General features: G+C 40.8%; 1 protein-coding gene across 3 annotated transcripts in view; it reads left to right on the top strand.

Annotated features, from left to right (window-relative positions):
- The window catches only part of SNTB1 (syntrophin beta 1), a 113390-nt gene that overhangs the window by 44993 nt on the left and 46465 nt on the right, over nucleotides 1–21932 (top strand). For all 3 annotated transcript variants that reach the window (XM_083864574.1, XM_083864576.1, XM_083864575.1), the window contains exon 2: nucleotides 10695–10911. In XM_083864574.1, the coding sequence (XP_083720700.1) occupies nucleotides 10695–10911 (217 nt within the window). The remainder of the gene's footprint in view (nucleotides 1–10694; nucleotides 10912–21932) is intronic.

Genomic DNA, 21932 nt, shown 5'->3' with positions numbered 1-21932 from the left:
TTTTCTCACTGATTAAACAAATGGTTTTCTCTGTGATGATTTGAACCGGGTCTGCATTTTATTACAGCCCTTTGAAGCTCCGCTTGAAATTGCCAGTTTCTTTCCCAGCCTCTCTTATCAGCCTCTTGTACTAGTTGACCAAAAAGTACTTGGCAGGCAGTTTGCAGACTTTGAAAAACAATAGGTTGTACTATTTTAACCTGGCTTTGACCTAACCTGAAACAGTCAAAATCGGCATTTAACAAATATGTTTTGATGTGCCGAATGAACTTCACTTGCTGAAAGCAGGTGCTGAGAGCAGCCTGTGCCTCTCTTGCCCTACAGAAAGGTGGAGGGACTTTGCTTGCCCCAGCATCAGCACAGGGCCAGGACAGACTCAGCAGTTCACCATAATACAGCTTGAATGAAGCAGGGAATTACTTTACCCTTAAACTGAAGATTAATGCGATTTTTTTTTTTTCTGGGACAGAAAACATTGCTTGTTTTCTGTAAGGATAAAGTGCCTACTGAAACGGGATTATATTTACATTATTATTGCAGGGTGATCTGTGAAATAGGCTTTCTGTGCCTCAGTAAAGAGCCATGACCCCTCACAGAGTTATCTTTTAAGCTGCGTGCTAAACCCAGGGGGGCTTATGGCTCAAAGCTAATGGGGATTTAACTTCTCACTGAAAGGAATTTGCAGCCTAACCCTACTTAGATGCTCTTTGCTCTCATTGATTAAATGCCCAATCCACTGCAAAAAACCTAATAGAATCATAACTGTATAAATTTTCCAGCGGACAAAATGGATGCTGGGAAACTCTATGCAATATTTATTAGAAAAGGAGTTTGATCTTCAAAAGACATTTTAAATCAAAATGTCAATTCACAGTTCTATTTTGTTTGTAGAGAAGGAAAAGAATTTGAATGAAGATGTCTTTTTTAAAGCATTTCACAAAACCATTTCATGGAAAAAAAGTTTCTGAAATCAGTATTTTTGTGAGGATTTTCATTGCTTTCCTTGTTCACTGTGGTTATTAATTCATTTTTGAGATCCTGTCTGTAGAATAGTTTTAGACAAGGCTATTTAAAAGTAATAAAAACCTGCTCCTCCTTCCCAAGTGTTTCTCACCCCAAATTGCATTATGCACTGAAATTCCAGGAGGACCATATTCCATCATGGATCGTTGGCATTTTTTAAGATACAGTAACCTGTAGCTCCTCAGGGATAAGAACAGAAGAGCTGTCATCTTGGTAAGAGACTTTGAGGTGCCAAGAGCAGCCACACGATGCCATCCATGGTCCTATGGCAGCACAGTTGGGTCTCAGCCTCTTTCTGTGTGTCAGTTCTGAGAATTTCCCATGCTTACTCAAAGTGCAGGTGGTTTCTGAAAACCTTTTATCCAATGCTAATGACTAGTGTGCTCATTCTTTAATTGTTGACTGTTGTACTTTGTTGATAGGATTTCAGTGGCTTATTCCTAGAGAAAACCATAATCCCTGGTAGAAAAGAGCTCCATTCAATTGGGAGCCAAAGAACTGAGGCGCAAGGATGTGGTTTAATGTTTGATTGTCCAACTCTTTCATCATCCTTCCTGCATATACAGTCCTGTTTCCTTTACCCCTTGAAATTCCAGTCCCTCAGCAAGTAATCTGTCTGCTTCAGGTGGTTTTCTTCTTTTCTGTAGGTGAGCCAGGAACTAGGTGTACAGCCAAACCTCATTCCAGATTTTACCACTCTCCTGCTGGGTAATCTTGCAAATGACTTTAGGTAGAGTAGAGGCAGTGTGAGGCTGTTTGGACTTCAGAACCAGGCAAAGGTGCTCTTGAGCTAGGTAAAAACAGGGTTACTACACTGTGCCCATGTCAGAAACATTCATCCCAGTTTCCCCTAATCAGTTTGGGATTTGCTTGCCATTGAACTTAGTGTTCATATTCCTTCCTCCCTCCATTCCCCATATGGATAAGTATTCATAATCTCTGGTACTTGAGGATTCTGGATATGGCCATTGGCCTGTCCTATCAGTAAGATTGCAAACTAAAGGATTCCCCAAAGAAAGGACTTTTAAGGTAATCTGATGCCTTCTGGTGCACAGCCCAGCCACAGGAGTTACAGCAAGTTCTTAGTTCTTAGCTAAATGAATGCCTTGAGTTTGTTCATTTTCAAAGCTCTTGGTATTGTCCAAGAAGAATTGTGAAGAATGAAAACTGAAACCTTGCAAGTGATTGCAGCTCTGCTCTTCACAATAAGTCCTGGAGATCTTAGAAGGTCTTCAAAGGTCTTCTCAAAGGGAGAAGACAGTAGACATTGCAAATCCAGTGATCACTGGCACTGGGATCTCTTTGAGCTGTTTAAACAGGAAAAGCAATATAGGTAGAGATTGAGTGTAATGCTGAGAACTCTGTCAGTGACTTACTGCATGACTTTGAGGAAGGCAGTTTAACTTGCCTGTGTCAGTTTAGCCATCTGTAAAACAGGTGCAATCATACACAGCATAATAATTTCCCTCTCAGTGAGTGCCATTTTCAGTCTACCCTGTACTACTTAATGATTTGTGTGCCTGCTGAAATAACAGCATCCTCTAAAACTGTAATACCCTTATGTATTTTTCACATAATCACTAGCAGTTGAAATATTTGTTCTGACACTCGAGATTACTCATGTAAATAGAAAAATTATAGCATGCTGGCAATGCCAGACACCTTGAATTCCATCTGAGTGTGTGGGTGATGGGAGAGGGATCTATAAATACTGACAGAGGCAGGGAATCAAGCATGAGCAGCACACAAAAAATTCTGAATCAACTTATTCCTGAAACTGAGGTAAAAGATTATAAAATATAGTGTCAATTTTGGCTAGGAGAAGACCCCTAGAAATTTGAGTGCCACAGTTCCATTGAAGAAATGTATTTCACTTCATTTCTCTGCTTTACATCAAATTACATTTTTCTGTTGTATTTTTGAGTAGGATTACCTACTCCAAATATCATTTGACTAAACCACTTTTTTTTGGTTTTGTTTTGTTTTTGGTTTTTGGTTTTTTGGGGTTTTTTTTGTTAAACTTGGGGAACATTCTACCTTGGGGACAAGCAGAAGCTCCAGTTTGGTTATCAGTGAGTGACTCACAGGTCCCACAATGCATTTTCTCAAAATGTGACTGCTAATTTCCATGTTCAGCTCCCAAATTACCAGTTTCAGATGTTTTCCACTTCCATTATGAAAGATCTGTATAGTTCTAATTGCAGTGTTCGGTGTCACATAACAATGTAGCAAATGAGCTGTGTCACATTTTACTTAAAAAGGTAGTAGGTTAGATAGCTACAGCCTTCACGTTTTGGCAGTAGTTTTTTCAATTTCCAGTTTATTTGGTAAGAGACACTTGTGCAATGTAGCTGCTCCCTGTTCTCCACTGAGCCCTGTTTCTTTTGAGTACAAGCTCTTCAAGATTGCATCAGTGTCTCCTTGATCAAGCTATAAGCATCTTCTTTTTAAGCAAACACTGTAGTTCTGGGATTTACAAGCTAATTTTTTTTTTCCAGATTATGAAGAGAGAGCTGTATATACATTTATTTTGCTGCAGTAGGTAAAGTTTTTGAAAGATAGATGCATAGCCTATGGGACCTTGACTCTAGAATTCATGCAATTATTGTTAGTGACATACCAAAACTCTGAACTGAATACATCAAATTGATTGAAACAGAAATTTTGAAATTGAAAATAAACTAAATTACTTGAAGGAAACTGTATAATTGAGAAACACCCAATGGAAACAGTCTGCCTTTAGTTTATTATTTGCTTTACCCATTTGAAATTTTTGTGTACCAGGTTACTGGCAACCTGTGACTGCTTTTAATCACTTCAACAGCTTAAGTGCTGGTGTCATGTATTCCAACCTCCAGTTCCATTTTGATTCTGCATGATGCAAGTTTGCATCTGATTTAGTTTCTGTAACCTGTTTTGAACAGAAATACAGAAAATCTCACCCCAACACTGTAATTTGTCCTGCTTCCTCGTGCATGTGTGCTGTTAACTTTAAACACAAACTTCATTATCAGACCATGGAAATGCAGCTCACAGTGGAGCTGAAGGGAATGGTTTGCAGTGACCAGCTCCAGGTGACCTCAGTGAGGAGTGCTGGCTGGAGGTGAAGCTTTCAGGCTGTCTGGTACAGGCTGGGGGGGCCTGAGTTGTGCGCTTTGCTCATGCTGCTCTATGTGCAGTACAAAACCATGGCTTTGTGAAGGAATGAAAATAATATTTAGAGGTTTTACAGTTGTCAGAATTGATATGCTACATAAGATAAAAAGGCATATAAAGCTGACCCTCCCTAGGAAACATTTATGCTGAGGAAACTCAGAAACTGTTGAAGAAGTGTTTGCTAAAGGGAAATATCAGGCCTGGGGATCGGTGGTTGAATCAGCCCACATCACAGGCAGTCTCAGGAAAATAAACCGAGGATAAGTAAAGGAAGAATTTTTGGTGTTATACATAAGCATGGGATGGCTTGGAAATGTAATCTCCACTATGTATGTAAGCTTCACAAGTGCTGAAATCAGAGTGGAGGCCGCTGGTGCAGATGGGACAGAGTCCATAGAGGCTGCCCTCTGCTCCAGCCAGGACCTGTGCTGGGTTTTCCCCTGCCATTTCTTAACTGTTAAGACGTTTTTGGTGGTGAGTTATGTTTTTTGAAGCCTGATGTAGATAACACAGTGTGGCTAATCACTGTGACCTATTCAAGGTATCAAAACCACAAGGTTTCACAGACTGCACCCTTGCATGGCTTCCTGAGAATAGCCTATTTAGTCCCATTTTCTCCTGTTTGATGGGGCCATGGCCGCAAATCTTCTTGCCTTGTTGACAAAAAAACTTTCTCTTAACAACATAAAATTGCTTATTGCAAGGTACTTTGAAGGTACTGCCTTCATTTGTTGAGTGCAAGTGTATGATGGTGCTTATAGCTCTCCTTAACATAGCTTCACCTTTCTATAAAAGCAGCTGCAAATTTAAAAGGACACTGTAAAGTATTCTTTATATTTTTAAAATGCAGTTGTTGATCTTTTTAATCCAGCCTATTTGTACCCGACTGAAAACTCAAACTTGAAGCCTGATTGCTTACTAGCCACCTTTAGGAACCAATTGCTAAAGTGCTTCTTTTCCAGATAAACTTTATCTTTAAGATGTGTTTGTCTCCTGGATACTTCGGACGTTATTCATTCTTGTATTCCGTATAAAAAGCATAATAAGTGAAATGTATTCTAAAATGGATTTAAAAACAACTCCTTATGATTTAAATCCAAGCTTGTCTCTTTAAGAGATGAATAGACAATACACTGAATTCAGTGGAATATGTTAAAACAGCAGAAAACTGAGGGAAACTGAACATAGTCTCACTACAGTGTGAGAAATCCCAATGCACAAAGGAGATTTTTATTCTCACAAGGTGTTTATTTTAACTAATTTCTGTCATCTCCCAGATGGAGATTTGATGCTTTTGGCAGATCAAGAGGTTTACTATTTCAAATCCATTTCAGCACGGGGGAAAGCAGATGATGTTAACGGATAACACTTGTCCGAACGTCATAACAGATGTTTCTGTAGGAAATGTAGTGGAAACACTGACAAGCAGGATTGTTGACTGGTTTTTGGTTTATGGGCACATTAAAGCTGCTGAAAGGATCATGTGACACATCCTCATAGATGGTCTGGTTCGTAAATTCTTTTCTTTGGGTCTTAGTTTTGATGATGGCACCAGCAGCTCATCTCATTTTTACACAGTGCCTCACTGTAAGGCATGCGCTTGGCTTGAGTTTAGAGGAAATTTGATCTCTCACATAAAGCCTAGCAGGCAAAATCTGGTATTATGGTACAGGACACTCTGTGCTTCTCTCCTGCAAAGGGGAATTCCTTGATCAAGTGTCTTCAAGCAGCTTCGGGTATGTTGTTCCTTTTACTTTTGTACTGTAAACCTACACATCCTGTCCTCATTTCTGTAGTAACAGAAGAGCTTTCCTCCAGCTTGCTGGCTTCCCCTCAGTGCTCTTTGTCTTCCCTCCTAGGAAACAGTTTGAATGTGTCAGAAGAGTCCCAGTTCCTCAGAGAGGCGTCTGGCCAAGAACCTGACCAAGTTGGTCTGTAGTATTTCTCTCATTAAAAGCCTGCTTCTTCCCCCCCAAAAAAAGTCATCTGTGAACAAAGGATTAATTGTGGAGTCTTGGGACTTGGCAGAAGTGTGTATTAATGAAGTGCTTTCCTGGAAGCTACATTGCCTGTCTTGCAGATCAAAAAATAAATCCAGAATATTTCTGTGTCTATCAGTGGATTAATTCATTTGATTGCCACTTCCCTTCCTCTTCTCTTTGTGGGGAGGGGCACTCTGGAGATTGGAATTTTAATTGCTTGACCACATTTCTTATTAGTGGTGCAGCAGAAGGGTATGGATCATTAATTAGTGCTGGATATAAGGATCTCTGAAGTTGAGCTATAGCATCAAACAAATGAGTTTAGACAACTCCTGACTAAACTTACCGTTTATAAGTAAATTGAGTTATAATAACAAAGCTATCAGAATTTTTTTCTGAATCCCTGCATGTTATTTTCTGTGTTTGCAATGTTCTAATAGTTTTAAATATTGTGGCATTTTAATATAAATATATATTTAATATTTGTATTTAAGTTAGACATATGTATATACTCTGAAGATATATATATGTATACATGCCTATAAAATAGTTATTCATAATCCAGAGTTATTATACAATGGCATGCTTTATTTATTTTTATTAAATGTTTTGAGGGTTTAATTCATTAAAATGTAGTTTCATTGGCAATACATAAACACAGTGGTTTTGGTAGTCGCTTTCTTATTCAGTCAGTACCTGAATTTGTCCTACTGTATCAAAAAAGAAATCCAGCTCTTGAGTGTAATGCTCTGAAAATAGAGTATTATCCACATTATTACTTTAATGTCCAATAGACTATATAATCTTTTTTCTGGTTTTAAAACTTGATGATGGAAGTGAATTGTATAACTTCAATTTAACTTTGCTGTATCCATGATTCTCAGATAGTGCAGTGTGGAATAGGAATATGCCTATAGTAGATACTGGTATCAACTTTTTTTCTGCTGTGTGGATTAAGAACTGGTTAGTGAACAGACTCCAAAATGTAAATGTGTGGGGTCATCCTAAATTGCTCTGTATGTAGTAGGGTTGCTGGTGCATTGTCATAAAACACCATGTTCTGCAGTATTTGCACCCAGAATTTAGAGGTAAATAGGAAATTATTGCTGATAAAACTTATGAGTCATCTGAACAGTGTGTGCCTGATTGCAGCTAAATTCATAAATTGGGCTTTGGTTATGGACATGTAATTACAGATGTTGTTGAGGTAAATGGAAAGCAGTGGGTCTGAGGCTTAAATAATAACTAAAAATTATATAAATGGATCAGGTTTTGCCACCTGTTTCACTCCCATATTATATTTGTGCTTTTATATGTATCCATTTGGGGGCTTTTAAAATATAAAACACACCTGAATATGCAACAGCCATAAAGTGTGGGCTGTAAAACTCAGCAGAATTCAGAGATTGTGTTTAGTAGGAAGTGGGATGTTATTAGTAGAAGCTAGAAAAATGCCTTTTTTTTGTTTGTTTGTTTTTTTTTTTGTTTTTTTTTGTTTTTTTTAACAGAAAGCATGTATTTACTTCATTTTTTTATTCCACTGTGGAGTTTCATATGAAGATGGTGTTAGCAGTTTCTCAGTGCATTAATAGCTCTTTATTCACATCCCTGGGGCTGAGCAACCATCTATTGAAGTGTGGTAGAAACTAGATGTCTGAGTTCAGAAGCTGGAAGGAATTTTCATAGGATGTACATTCTCAAGGTAGTTTTCTTGGCTTTTGCTGTGCTTGAGACTCAGTTTCTGGAGAGAGGATTTTGTTTCTGCTCTCCCCCTGCTCCTGCTTCCTTTTTCATGGGATTTTGTGAAACACTGCAGCTGTCTGCCGTGAATTCACCGGTACATCCCATGGAAACTTGGCTTTTGGCACATGGGAGGGCTGCCTCTTTTCTTCTGTCCCGTCTCTGGGGAATTAAATTCACATTTTGTGTTCCTGCTTAGGTTTTCAGCCAAATTTTTACTTCAGCTTCCTTCCTCCCCCTGCCCCTCTCTCCTTTTCTTAATTAAAATATGCTAAGGTTGAATGGATATAGCTGCAACTGAAAAAGGATAAAAATAGCCCAGATTAAATAGCTACACTATTGAGACCTGGAACCTCTATTTGGAATCACATTTGCTGGCATGTCGCTGTACCAGGGTTCAAAAACTGACTGGATTACTGTTTTCAACAGATCAATCATTAATCTCTAATTTTAAAGGGAACAAAATTTGTTTGAAGTTGAACGTGATTTTCACAGCTTCAACTGTTCTGCCCATATAAATTAATGGCAAAGTCGTGTTGGTTCAGTGTTAACAGGAACAGATGCACCACATCTGTATTTGTTCAGTTTCTTGGCTTCCCTAAGGCTTTGAGTACATCCAAACTGAGATGGCAACTGCTGGAACCAGTATCTCTACGACACTGGCAACAACTGCTTTTTTTCAGCAACTTTGAAAATCATGTAATTTTTGGAGTACCCAAGGATGGACACTGGTTTGGGGAGTTAGGTGACATATGTTTTTAGATAGTGGACTTTAGGTAGATATCTAAAAAAGTTTTTAAAAAATCAGTCTCATCTTGTTTTGCCTAAAATAGTTTCTGGAAGCCTGGTGGAATTCTGTGCCAACTTTTTCCTGAGAAGGGAACAAATTAATTTAAGAAAATACTCAGAATAGGATCAGACAAGGAAATAAAAACATCAGTGTTGAGTGGACAGCCTTTCTGATAAATCACAAATGGTTCTTCTCAAAAAGGAGTATCCCATTACATACTTAAACATGTAAGTCCTTGTGATTGAAGTTAACAGATTTTTTTAAAAGTATTAAATGAACAATAGCAAGATGGGCATTAAGGTGTTTTAGAGAAGAAGTAGAAATAGGTGCTCACAAAGCCTGGACTCTAGGTTTGTACTGGTTTCTGTTGGGGTAAATTTTTTATGAAGCGCCTTGAAAATAATGCTGCTGAGGCTAATCACCTGATCTATGGTTTTGACAGGAACACTGTTGTTCTTCTCCACTCTTCTGAATACTTCTCTTGCTTTCATTTTGAACTCAAAAACTTCAGTTGACTTTCCCTAATTTAACATCCTTCACCACAATGCCCTTTTGTAATTTATCCACCTTTCTGTTATTTGGTCATTCCCAGCTTCCTCAGCTGAGCTGACATGACACGATGACCTGCACCATTTCCCACAGCATTTTAATAACTTCCCCAAATAAGTTCACAATGCCCAGGCCCTTTCAGGTCATGTCACTGCTGTTTGAGTTGTGGGTACAATCAAGTGGCAGCAGCCAGTGATGCAGCCACAGCTGTGTGCAGGGGGAATATTGGCTTAACCAAGGCACTTAACTGGGACCTCTTGTCTTGTCTGAGCTCCATCAGGTTTGTGAAGGGGAAGGAAGCTGTGACTGGCAGATTTGCCAAGCATATCAATAGCAAAAGCAAAAGTGAGCTTAAACTACCAAAAGAATTAAAAAAAAAACAAAACCAAGAGAAAAATGTTGCAGTATTTTCCTGCATAAAGAGGGGAATATGAAGTATACATGTAAAAGGGGTATTGGATTTTAATAGAGTAAGATAATTTCAGAATCCTACATTCACTTTTCTTATCCGTTCTGGAAGAAAGCCCGGAAGAGGCTGAGATCTAATCTGACACCTTCACTCTCACAAAAGGCTCAATCTCAATTTTATTTCCCCAAGAGAAGGCTAAGAAGTGAATTGGGTTTTGTTTACTCCATATATATATGTACAAGTAGATTAGGTAAAACTACTTCCCAGCAAGCAGAAATAGTTGTTGAGATTAGTGGTGCAACACTGATTGTCAACCAGAAGCAAGATGTGAGTTGGAATCACTGGAAGTATTGCTGGAACATTTTAGGTAGGGGAATAATAGGGTCTCTGTCACTTGGTTGAATGTCTTTTTTTAAAATATCCCTGTACCTCAGACAGCTCACAGCTTCTGTATGAAGCAATTACTGCATGACTGCTTAAGCACTATCGCAGAAAAGTGGGATGCCTCTCCTGGCCTTACAGTGTATGGCTGTGTGTTCTTACTTTGCCCATTCTGTTCTTCTCCCTCATTTTACTCATAGCACTGTGCTGACACGGGCAGCAGGCACATCTCCATCTTCTGTATTTGCACGGCTTCCCATGCTGGGGTGCTTAGTGAGCAGAAATAATGGACAGCAGTGAGCGTTAACACCAGTCCAGAGAACTCACATGTATTGCCCTGATTTTCAGCCTTCTAATGACCTTGCTTACGTACTTCTTTCTAGAGTTTCTTAAAACAAAGTAGATTGTTTTCATGTTTCTCTATGATGGACTTCTGAATTGACCATTGGGGTCAGAGAGGTGTCCCTCCTGTCCTCCAATCCTTGATCAATTCCCAAAACCTATTTGAACCTCAAATCATAATAAACTGGCCCTTCTTTCCTCACTTCAACTTGACCGATGAGAGTGGAGTTCTTTCGTGTCCCTAACAGCAACACACGTGGGCATGCAACCCCTGAATATTCATTTATTTATTGTTTTCCCTCTCTTTTTCTCTCTTCCTTAGTGAAATACATGAGAGAAGCCACCCCCTATGTGAAGAAGGGCTCCCCGGTGTCGGAGATCGGGTGGGAGACGCCTCCGCCCGAGTCCCCACGCCTGGGCAGCACCTCCGCCGACCCGATGTCGCAGCTCTCGCTCTCCATCCACAGGGACAGGAAGACAATTCCCCTCAAGATGTGCTACGTGACACGCAACATGACTGTATCAGACCCCGAAAACAGGTGAGTGGGGCTTGCCTGGGTGGGGATTTCGCTCTCACGTTGGATGGCTGTTGATGTTTTCCATGCTGGGGTTGGTGAGCAGGGGCAGCTCTGGCCACATGCAGCAGCACCCCACAGTGAGGGAAGAGAGCAGAGCTTTGGAAAGGGTTGGTGGCGATGTCTGAGCCACGTGAGCTCAGCTTTACATTTATGCTAGAGAAACTTCGATGCAGTAATCCTGCACTTTTGTTGGAAATAGAATCTCAGGGGGTTGTTTTCATCCTGATTAAGTGTCTGCTTTTGAAGGAAAAAAACACTGTACACATTAATTGGTTACATCCTCCAGGCTGGATAAATGTGATTCCACTAAATTGCATTTTCTTTCCTTTTTTCAAATGATTTTTTTTTTTTCGGAATGGTCTGGTTTGAGTATTCAGTTCTGAACATTAAAGTCAAGAAGAGGAGAAAAGTTCCACTTACAAGGCATTAATGGGGTTTTTTTTTTGTGACTTGTTCTTTTTCTTAATGTTAAAAATAGGATGAGGTTTTACCAGCCTTTATTTATAACATATGTGGAACAGCTGCACTGCACCAGCACATTCCCTGATCCCTTCTCTAACAGCTGCTAATAAAAAAGGGAACAGTCAAGTCAGTGATACAGACTGATTCTCCATCCAAATAATGGCCTTTTCATTTTTCTGCAGTGCTCAAAGGCTGGGTGTAATGCCTTTGATTCTCAGCATTTACATACAGGCATAAACAAAAGCTACATTTTCATTTGCAGAGAAGGATAAGAAGTGGGGAGAGCAGAAAGTGGCTTGGGAAGGATGGGTTTCTCTGTGATCTCTTGCACTGCAATTCAGAAACTTTAGAAGTATCTGTGTAGTTTTCCATCTTTCCTTTTTATATTTGTCTGGCCTTTGAATTTTCCCCCTCCATGCTTTATTTTTTAGTGTGGCTTTACTTTACCTTGGCTCTTCATCTCACGTAGTGGTCGTCACCATAGTCAGTGGTAACTGACTGCTACAGAAGTGCAACCAGAAATAACCCCAGCAGTCCTTCTCAGTTTAGATCAAGATGTTTATTGGTACTGGCTAGGTTTTTTTCCATATATGTCTCCATAGTTTAAGGTTTGACAGCTGTATCTATCACTTGTCTGAGAGTTTGCCTTTCTCTCTGCCATGGAGTGTATTTTAGAAATATTCACACAGGTTGTATTTTTTGAATCAGTACAATGTAATGATACTTTGCTTGCAATGACTTTATTTTGTTATATTTTTTCTCCTTTCTTTTTTGACTTTATTGTAGTTTTCACCTTCTGTCACTCTCCTGGCCCTTAGTTGGTTTGAGAGCCAGGACTGGTTCAGGGACACACATTCATTGCTTGTGATACCTCTGCAATGGAGCTGACTTTTTTGAAGTGTGCTACAAATGTGTGTGTTCTTCAGTGTTACTAGGAAGTAATGTGTGGGAGAGTAATGTTGCTTGTTATCATGGTTTTCATTTTGTGTTGCTGTCATTTCCTGTGGAAAGAGTGGCTTATGATTTTTACTGTAGTCCAGCACAGTGCAGTCTAAGATGGATTTTTCCATCCAAGCATGCAGTACTTCACCATCATACTAGGTGCTGTGTCGTAGTAGCACCCCATGGATTAGCATCTTTACTGGTTTCAGTGTTTTTTAACAATTCTGAACACTGGAACTCTTATTTCCCAGTATAAACGCTATTACAATGCAGAAGCCCTTTCCCACTGGAATGCTTTCCAAGATAGTGATCTGATTCCAGAAAAATGATTTTATCTTTGCTCACAGCAGAGCCTGAGACATGTCCTTACATGCTTACAACACTTCTGTTTCATAATTCAGTGACCTGACACACAGATTTTGTAACTGATGGTGTCGCTTTGCTGGATGGCTTTAAGAGAGTTCTGCTGGCAGGATGCCAAAGCACATGTTGGCCATTAAAGGGCTCCTTTGGACTATAACTGAGCTAATTTTCATTTAAGAGCAACTATGGGCATGGAAAGCCTGAGTTTTCCAGTGCAGTGGTTTCCTCAGTGCAGGCTGGGGATAATGTCAGCTGCCTTCTGGGACCAGGATGAGCTGATTTGATGTTCAGCATGAGAAGGTACCTATGTTAAGGGACCCAAAAGGAAATATTGCTTGTTGGCACTGAATTATCTCCAGTTCTTAGAAAGCTGCAGTAATGGGCATGGAAGAGTATTTTTTTTTCCCATTAAAGCTGGTAGCCTTGCATAGGATTTTTTTCTTCTCATGGAAGACTGACCCCAGTTCAAAGATTCTCAAGTCCATGTCTATTCTCAGATGGTTTGGTGAGCTTGTTATTTTGGAGCAGAAGTGAAGTCTGATGCTTTTAGAGCCAGCAGCTCTCACTCAGATGTCTCCTTCACCTGATCTGCCTGTGGGTTCACTCAGGAGGAGATTGGGAATTGTCTTTTCTGTTACCTGATTAAAAAAAAGCTGTAAGATACAAAGGAGAAGAGCCTTAATACAACCCAATACCAAAATCAGTATGTAGGAATTTTTTTAATAATTAAAACCTGGCAACAGGAGAGAAGATGGAGAGCATCTATGACATTCTTCTCTAGTGAAGGGCTTGTTATATTTTAGGCTGTAAGAAACTGGTCAAAATAATTGCTACTTAAATTGGTTGTTTGCCTGTGAAACTGATAGTGAAACTAAAAGTGACCTTTTTTGGTGGCAGCAGCAAAGGTTAATGTCAGGCCTCACAGAGGAGCATCCACTCCCAATGCAGGGACAGGTGGAAATGATCATGGCTAGTAATGCCAATAGGCAGAAAATCTTGCTGCAGTGTAGAAAGCTTTTCATCAATCTCTGGTGATGATATTGAGGAACAGGAGAAAAAAGTTCTCTTAGGTGAAATTTTTTTTCTGTTGGTGCTTTTAAAATCTTGGGACATAATACAAAGGTACTTCTGTGCACAACACAGGAGACATGACATTCCCTGGAAAAATGAGACAATGCTGTTGTGGACAGAAAAGGTTTTCTCATCTGCTTTTGAAGTCACCCTGAAATTCTGCTTGCCCATCTTTCAGCCAAACCCAGGAAGTGTGGGCTGGATCCTGTCAGCACTTGGTGTGCACACATAATGTTCTTCCACTGTCAGGAATCCAGAGCAGTGTGATCCTCAGAGGGAACTTCAGCAGGGTCCAGCCTTAATAATTGGGCTACCCATGGGCAGGATTTTGCCCTCTGATGGGAAAGGTTTGCTTTGGTCTGGAAGCTAGGAAAAATGAACCAAGATAGATTCCCAGCAGTGAACTTTTCCTATAATTGTCCATTTCAGGATTGGACTGAGAATTACAATCAGAAGATAAAATTGAGAGGTATGTTCTATAGGTGTGTGTTGGGTTTGCATGGCCAGGTTCTGGTTGCAGGGGAGCTACAGAGATGGCTTCTGTGAGAAACTGTCAGAAACTTCCTCCATATCCTATGGTGCCAATGCCAGCCAGCTCCAAAATGGACCAGGTCAAAGCTGAGCCAATCAGGAAGTGTAGTAACACCTCTGTGATAGCATATTTAAAAAGGAAAATAAGAAAATTACTTTGCAGATGTAATTGTGGCCAGAGAGGATTGGGGTGAGAAAGTGTGAGAGAAACAGCCCTGCAGACACCAAGGTCAGTGAGGAAGGAGTGGCAGGAGTTGCTCCAGGTGCCAGAGCAGAGATTCCCCTGCAGCCCTTGGTGCAGCCCATGGTGAGGCAGCTGTGCTCCTGAGACCATGGAGGATCACAGGGATGCAGAGATGCCCCTGCAGCCCATGGAGCAACTCATGCTGGAGCAGGTGGATGCCCAAAGGAGTCTGTGATTGTGTGGGAAATCTCTGCTGAAGCAGATTCCTGGCAGGGACCTGTAGAGAGAGGAGCCCAGGCTGGAGCAGGTTTGGTGGCAGGACTTGTGACCCTGTGGGGGATCCATGCAGCAGCTGCCTGTTCCTGAAGGACTGCACCCTGTGGAAAGGGAGCCACACTGGAGCTTCATGAAGATCTGCAGCCCATGGGATGGACTCACACTGGAAAAGTTAATGAAGAACTTCATGAGAGGAACCTCGCACTGGAGCAAGGGAAGGACTCCCCTCCCTGAGCAGCAGCAGAAACAAGCCGTGATGAGCTGTGTAACCCTCATTCCCTGTCTCCCTGTGCCACTGGAGGGGAGTAGGTAGAGCCTGGGAAGAAAGGGGGTGGCAGGGAGAAGATGTTTTTAAGATTTATTTTACTTCTCAATATCCTGCTCCGATTTTGTAAGTAATAAATTCAGTTAATTTCTCGAAGTTGGAGCCTGTTTTTCTGTGATGGTATTTGGTGAGTAATTGCTCCTGGTCCTTATCTGAGCTTAGGAACCTGTTTTGTTTTCTGTCCCCTGTCCACTAGTGGAGGGGAGTGATGGGGTAACTTTATTGGGTGCCTGGAATTCAGGGTCTGCCCACTACAAGGTGGCAGAGGAACTGGCTGGTACCCATTCATTCTGGACTCTGCACAGTGAGCTGCATCTGGGAATTACCTTAGCTTCCCAAGACATCAAGAAGATGCAGAACAGGGCAGACTGAGACCTATTTACTCCAAAGGCAGCAATAGATTCAAGCAGCTTCATTACTTTGAGGTGGGTTTTTTTTTTTTTGTTGGGTTTTTTTGTTTTTTTTTTTTTTTTTTTTTTTTTTTTTTTTGTGGTTTTTTTTTTTTTTTTTTTTTTTTTGCATTGGGAAATACTGGTTCACTGAATGAAGTATTCACAGGATGTATTGTGAAGCCATTGCTCCCCAAACTTCCTTTTACACACATTTTTAAATAATAACTTCTTCTTACATTATTTAATAACAGTAATGTCAGTAAATGCACAGTAATAGTGAGATTTAACATTTTGAGCTGTAGTTGATATATAAGTATGTAACTTATGCAGCATGAAATAGCACTGTGATTCTAAAATGGCATTTCAAAATGTTAAATATAAAACAAATCCTAGTGAATTTGCATGTGTTTACTTTTGTTACTATAAGACATGAAAACAAACATTTTCTTTAAGAAAAAAACCTGAGTTTCAAACAGATTTAATATGACATAGTAGAAATAAGTCCATGCGTCAAAAAACTTGAGTCATGAATGCTTACAACAAATGAAAAATGTAAGCAGAAGTTTGTAAAAATGCAATAGAAAGACAAACAACTTGAATTAGATGAGTGAATGAAAGACCAAAGAGCTCCTGTACCTCTTCAAGTTCCTGCCTATATAAATTAAGGGGAACTGAGGGGACAGGGAGGCAAGTATTAGGCAGTAGAGAAGGTTCTAGATATTTCTCATGTTGATGAAAACATGGTCTGACTATGGGCCCACCCTACCTCTCTCCTGTGTGGTGAACAGGACCATACCTTGGTTCTGCCAGGTATGAGCAGGCCCTGATGTGCAGAGCAGGTACCAATTCTCCTCCAAGAGCAGAGTGGCTTAAGGGTGCACCTTTAGAGAGCCTGGGGTTTTCCCTGCTGTTGAGGAATGGCTTCCCTGAGTCACATTTGTTTGGGGCTCACAGAGGGCAGGGCTCTTCCACAGAGTGACCAGAGAACCAGAATGAGTTACGGCTGCTCTTGGAGAGCAGAGATCACCCTTACCTTGTTTTCTGCCTCTGAGGAGGTGGTTTGATGGCACTGAGCATGGCCAGTGTCACTGGGAGTAGCAAGCATGGATGGGGTTAGGTGCTGGGCAAAGGCTGAGCCCTGCCCCAAGGAGTGAGGAGGTGATGGCTCATTTCCACCATTGTTCTGGCACTGCTGACACACTAGAGCTGTGTCAGTCCTGGGTGGACACTGCAGCTCTGTGGGGCTCCCTGGGGAGGTGGACTTTTTTTTTTCCCTAGTTCACAGTACAGGTTTAGCTGGATTGGGCTCTGGTTTAGGAAACTTGGGCCTTTTTTTCTTTTATTGTGTGTTGTAGGTAGGCAAAGGAAAGACAAAAGTTAGGTCTGCATGGGGGATAGAGCACAAAGATCTAGGATGGGCACATTACCAGTATTAAAAGCTGCCCTCCACATCTCCTCAAGGAATTTGTGCTTTGCTCCTTGTGTTGTTATTGAGCTGCTCTCTGGCTGTAGAACCTTTGTGAAATGCAGAGACCATACTTAATTCATAGTGTTGTTGTGAGCTACAGCTTGAGATCCTTGGATGAAAGGCACATAGCAGTTAATTATCATTATTGGTACAGACATATTTTATTATATGAATATCAATAAGTCCTTTGAAGAAGTCATTGAGCCTGCTCAAGTCAGTCTGATTTATATCAAGAATTTTTGTTAGTGTTTGGGGGTTTTTTTCCTGGTGGGCTGTGTTTACTATCTCCTTAGATTACTATATCAACAATCCAACATTAAAGTAAAGCAACTTGAAAGAGTGTAATTCAAATCCAGAAAAGAACAAATGTGACAATAATCAGGGTGAAACTCTGGTTGACTATCCCTCATCCTTAAATCACCCTTTTGTGCTATCACAGTGTGCTTGGTCTGTTACAGCCTTGCCCACAAAAGGCTGCAAATTTAAAATCATGATGAACATGTGTTTTTAAACTTCGCTTCCAGCTATTTTACTGTAATGGGTCCAAATCCAGCTTTTGTGTGAAGTTGGATGTCTCTTGTTGTGTTCCTGTACTGTAACTGCTAATCTGCTTACAAAATCTGTTCTTTATTGGAAGGGGTAAACAAGTAGGCAGCAGGTGAGGTTTATCCACTGTTGCCTCTTCCAAGGTGAGAGAATTTAGGTAATTTAGCTAAAAAGGCATTGGCTGCATCCCCTTCAGTACTCTGAGGGTAGGAGAGGGAAGAAGTTGGGATATGGGTAACAGGAGTGGAGTTTTGGGATTGGTCACAGGGAAAGCCTCCTCTTCCTCCTCGATGCATTGCATGGCTGTGGGACCCTTCTCAGTAGCCAGGGTCAGTGCATTCAGGACTCAGGTGGTCAGATGGGGGACCTGCAACATTGCATTTCTTTCTCTCATAACAGAATTTTGGGGGCAAGTCATTAACTGCTGCAATTAATAATTCATTAACCGATAGATTTAATAATGAATGGTTCTATAATAGGTTATCTGACAGTTCTCTGTCATCTACAGCATCTGCCTTTTGGGCAGCTCTGCGATTGCTGGTGCATTTTGCAAGCTGCGGTCGTGTATCTTGATAAGGGGCAGTTTTCCAAATCTGTAGGAGCTGGAGCTCAGAAGCCTCTAGACAGAAGTTGTGATTTTTAAATTTGTTTTTCATTATGTGGAATAGTTGTTTTCTATCATTTGTGAAACTCCCCACCTGCCAAACAGTTTTAGTCTGGGTCATACCAATTTTTCTCTTAGGCTCTTCTCATCTTTCTTGAAAAGCCATTGAAATGAGATACTTCCATAGGACTATTCCAACCATAAAAATGAGCATTTTGGTCTTTTTTCAGACAAATCACCAAACTAGGGTGAAGGTCATTACTTTTTTTTTTTTTTTTCTTTTTTTCCCCCTTCATGATTTAATTCTTGTTCTGTTAAATCATGTTAAAATAGGTTTCTGATGTCCTTAAGACTGTTGTAGTCTCTGGGCAATGGTTTGAGAACTGAATGTGCCAGGGAGATGTGCCAGGATCTGGGGACACAGTGGAAACCCCTGAGTTTTCCTTCAGGGTATTTGAGATACCAGTGTAGAACTGAACAGTTACAGCATGTTGTGACTGACCTTCAATCTTTGCAAGTCCTGGTGAATTTGGGACTAGGCATGTCTCATTTTCTTGAAAAAAAGAGATTAATCTTTACTCCTGGCATGATGACATAGGACTTTCTCTCTTCCTCATCCTTCTGGGCCATACAGGTGAGCTCCTGGTGGCCTTCCCATCTCCAGCATAAATCAAGTAGGAAAGGATAAAACTCCTGCTTGTGTAACTCAAAAGCAGTGTCTGTGCATGCATGCATCTATGGCTATAAATAAAACTTTATCTATTTGTGTGTGTGTCTATGTGTGAGCTGGGCTGAACAGGACCTGACAGGAATAAAGTATGTCACTGTGAGTTGGGTGGTGAGGAAGGATGTGGGTGATGAGGTGGTGGCAGTAACTAGCTGGAAGAATGCTTTCAGCTGGATTTTTGATTAACAAACTTTTAACCAAAGTCTTTCTTTCCTGTAAAAACATTCAATAATGAAAAAAAAAAAAATCCATATGCTGGTGGGTTTTTGTGTTGCACTTTGGGTTTTTTTCAGCCATTGCTTCAGTTAGGGGAGTTTTGAAAAAGTCAAAGAATTTTGATTTTTCCAATCAGCTTCAGCTGTAGAGGGTTGAGCTGAGAAATGGAAATAAGAGCAGAGGAGCTGGAAATTATTCAGGTGAAGGGGAACAAAAAGAAATGCATGAGGGAAATGCAGAACCATGAGAAATGCATAGAGGGAAGAGAGGAGCACAAATTAAGAAAAAGTGATTAAAGAAGAAGCCAACCAGCAAGGCAGAGCAACAAACCCAGAGAGTGATGACTGCACCAGACTTTAGTTAAGAAACACTTCTGTAAAAAAGAAAAAAAAACAAAGCTCTGGAGAGATGGAGAAAGAGAAATGGTCCAAAAAATGTGTCACAGAATAAGGGGAAGAGAAGAGCAGTGGGAGTGCTGCAGGGAAGAGGAGAAATAGTTAATCATGTTTTCACGTGCATCTGTATGTAAAGGTATGTAAGTGCTGATATCTAAGCTGCTGATAAGTAATGTTGAAGAGCAGTTTAAAGACCCCTGATATCTCCCAAAGAAAGAAAGTTGATGTGCAAGGGTTTCAGTTTCCTGCTGTGCTCCCAGTCCCCACAGTCTTTGTGTTATGGTTTGGAGAGAGTGATAACCTTGAGGCTCTTTCTCCTGCCTGGCTGATGTGCTGTGCTCAGGTGGACTTTCCCTCACCTACCAGCGTGCCTGCAAGTGGGATTTCAGTCTCACAGCTCTCATCTGGCCTGATCTGCCATTAATTAAAGAGCAGGATTTTTCAGCTGGTGTGTTTAAAGCTGTTCCCTCTTGCACCTCATGTAGTCATGGGTATGGCACCAAATGATATCCACAGTGTGAGCCCTGGTGGTGGGCTGCCATCAGAGGTGCCCCAGCTCAATATTCGTAGATGCTGAGGCTGATCCTTAGTGCTTAGATTGTGTGTGAATACTTTGCTATTTTAATACCCTCTGGTCACTTCTAGCTCACTTTCTCCCATGTTTCTGCTGATGGAAATTCCTGTTTTACTGTAACATCAACTTTGCTGAAGTTAATATTTCTTCTCATCACGTACAGCTTTCCCATCATTCTCTGCATCTGTTCAGTGGGAAGATGGGTCTACTGCCAGTTGTGGCAGTGTCAGGAGGTGACCCATGCACACTGTCTCCAGAGAAGCTGGCAGTATCTCCATGAGACTGGCTCCCAGGTGGTGCCTCTCCCCACAGCACTCGCAGGCCACTAATTGATCCAGAAGGAATTTGTGACTTTGTAGCCATGGTTGTCTGGCTTTGGTTTTGCTTCACTTAGTGAGTAAGCAGTGATCCCTGGGATTCTTGATAATGGAAGCCAAAAAGTAGACCTATAACATAATGAGGCACTGAGACATACCCTGCTAGATAAGGTGGACCTGCCATTTCTCTCTTCCAGCAAGACTTCCTTCTATGACAATTCATCTGCAAGATGCAGCTGATCTGTCAGCAGCCCTACTAATTTTTCCTGTTTCCATATCAGTTTTCACCCATGCTTGTGGATCACATCCTCTTCTTTCCCCTGGGTTCTACTACAGCACTTCCTAACAGCAACAGCATTCCTTCTCAGAAGACATCTAATTCATCTCCAAACCCATGTTCTCTTACTTATGCAGCAGCATCAGACCATCTACCCTCTTCTCCATTTGAAGGGGTCATTTACCACTATTTCCAGCTGCAGTCATATGCTCTTTGCCAAGCTCAGATGCAGTTCCAGCTGCAGAAGGTTTGCTTTGCTGCTGCTTTGAGGTTGCTTTGCATAAGGGAAAACAGCTGCTTCAGGGAGCTGTGGTCAGTGTACTGAATATACCAATCACATCTTCTGTTTGTAAAATATTAGCATCTTCTAAAATTAAATCAAATTCCTGACATCTCTTATGAAATAATGCTATTTGTGGGTTTTTCCCTAAATAATTGACCCTAATTGCTTCTTGAAACTTTTGCCATTGTTTTGTGCTGAATCCACTGTGAAGAAGGCTGAACTCTATATTCCTGGATTACCAATTTTAAGTACAATTACAACCAGAATATAAAAGAAAAAAATCAAGAAAGTAAATGTAAGAGGTCTTTTGGGCACTGTGGTGTAAGATCCTGCTCCTTTATATCCATATAATTTTAAAACTATTCAGTCACTTGTGTGGTTGCTCTGTGTGGAGAAGGCAGTTTGTGATGTCTCTGCAGATTGGTCAGCATCTGCATGCAGTGGTGTGAGCAAGTCATTGCAGAACCAAATCCTTTCTTTACTTGCGTGTGGCACAACTCCACTGATAACCCTTTTATTAAAGCCCAGCTGGTGGCAAATAGAAATGAAATCAACTGTGACAGTTCATTAGTGATATATACACCCTCTGGTTGGATATCAGTCTAGTCCAGCTCCCAGGAAGTATCCACATTGTTTTTAGCACTGTAAGCTGAAAGTCACCAAGTAACTGTTATTGCAGCAAGTACCCTTCTGACAGCGAGGGGACCGAGAGCCTCTCACACAGAAAAATTCCACTTGATTACCAAGTAGTGCTTGCTTGGTAAAATTGCTTTCAGCTCCATTTAGGTTCATCAAATGAAGATGCTTCTTCAGAAAGTTTGCTGGGGAATTTATTGCAAGCCTACGTCTCTCTCTGGAATATTTTCCTTGCAGACTAAGCCCAAAGTTTCCATCGCTTAATTTTAATGTATTCTGTTCCTGGTTCATCTCCTGATGCTGCATGTAGAATTCAGAAGAATCTTAACATTTTTCAAAAATTTATTTTATAACAAAACCTACAAGTATTTAAATATGAATCAAAAACTTACA

This window comes from Zosterops lateralis (genome assembly GCF_965231275.1).
Source record: "Zosterops lateralis genome assembly, chromosome: 1".
In the NCBI taxonomy this organism is placed as follows: Eukaryota; Metazoa; Chordata; class Aves; order Passeriformes; family Zosteropidae; genus Zosterops; species Zosterops lateralis.
Note: the sequence above shows the minus strand (reverse complement) of the source record. Positions and strands in the feature narration are given on the sequence as shown.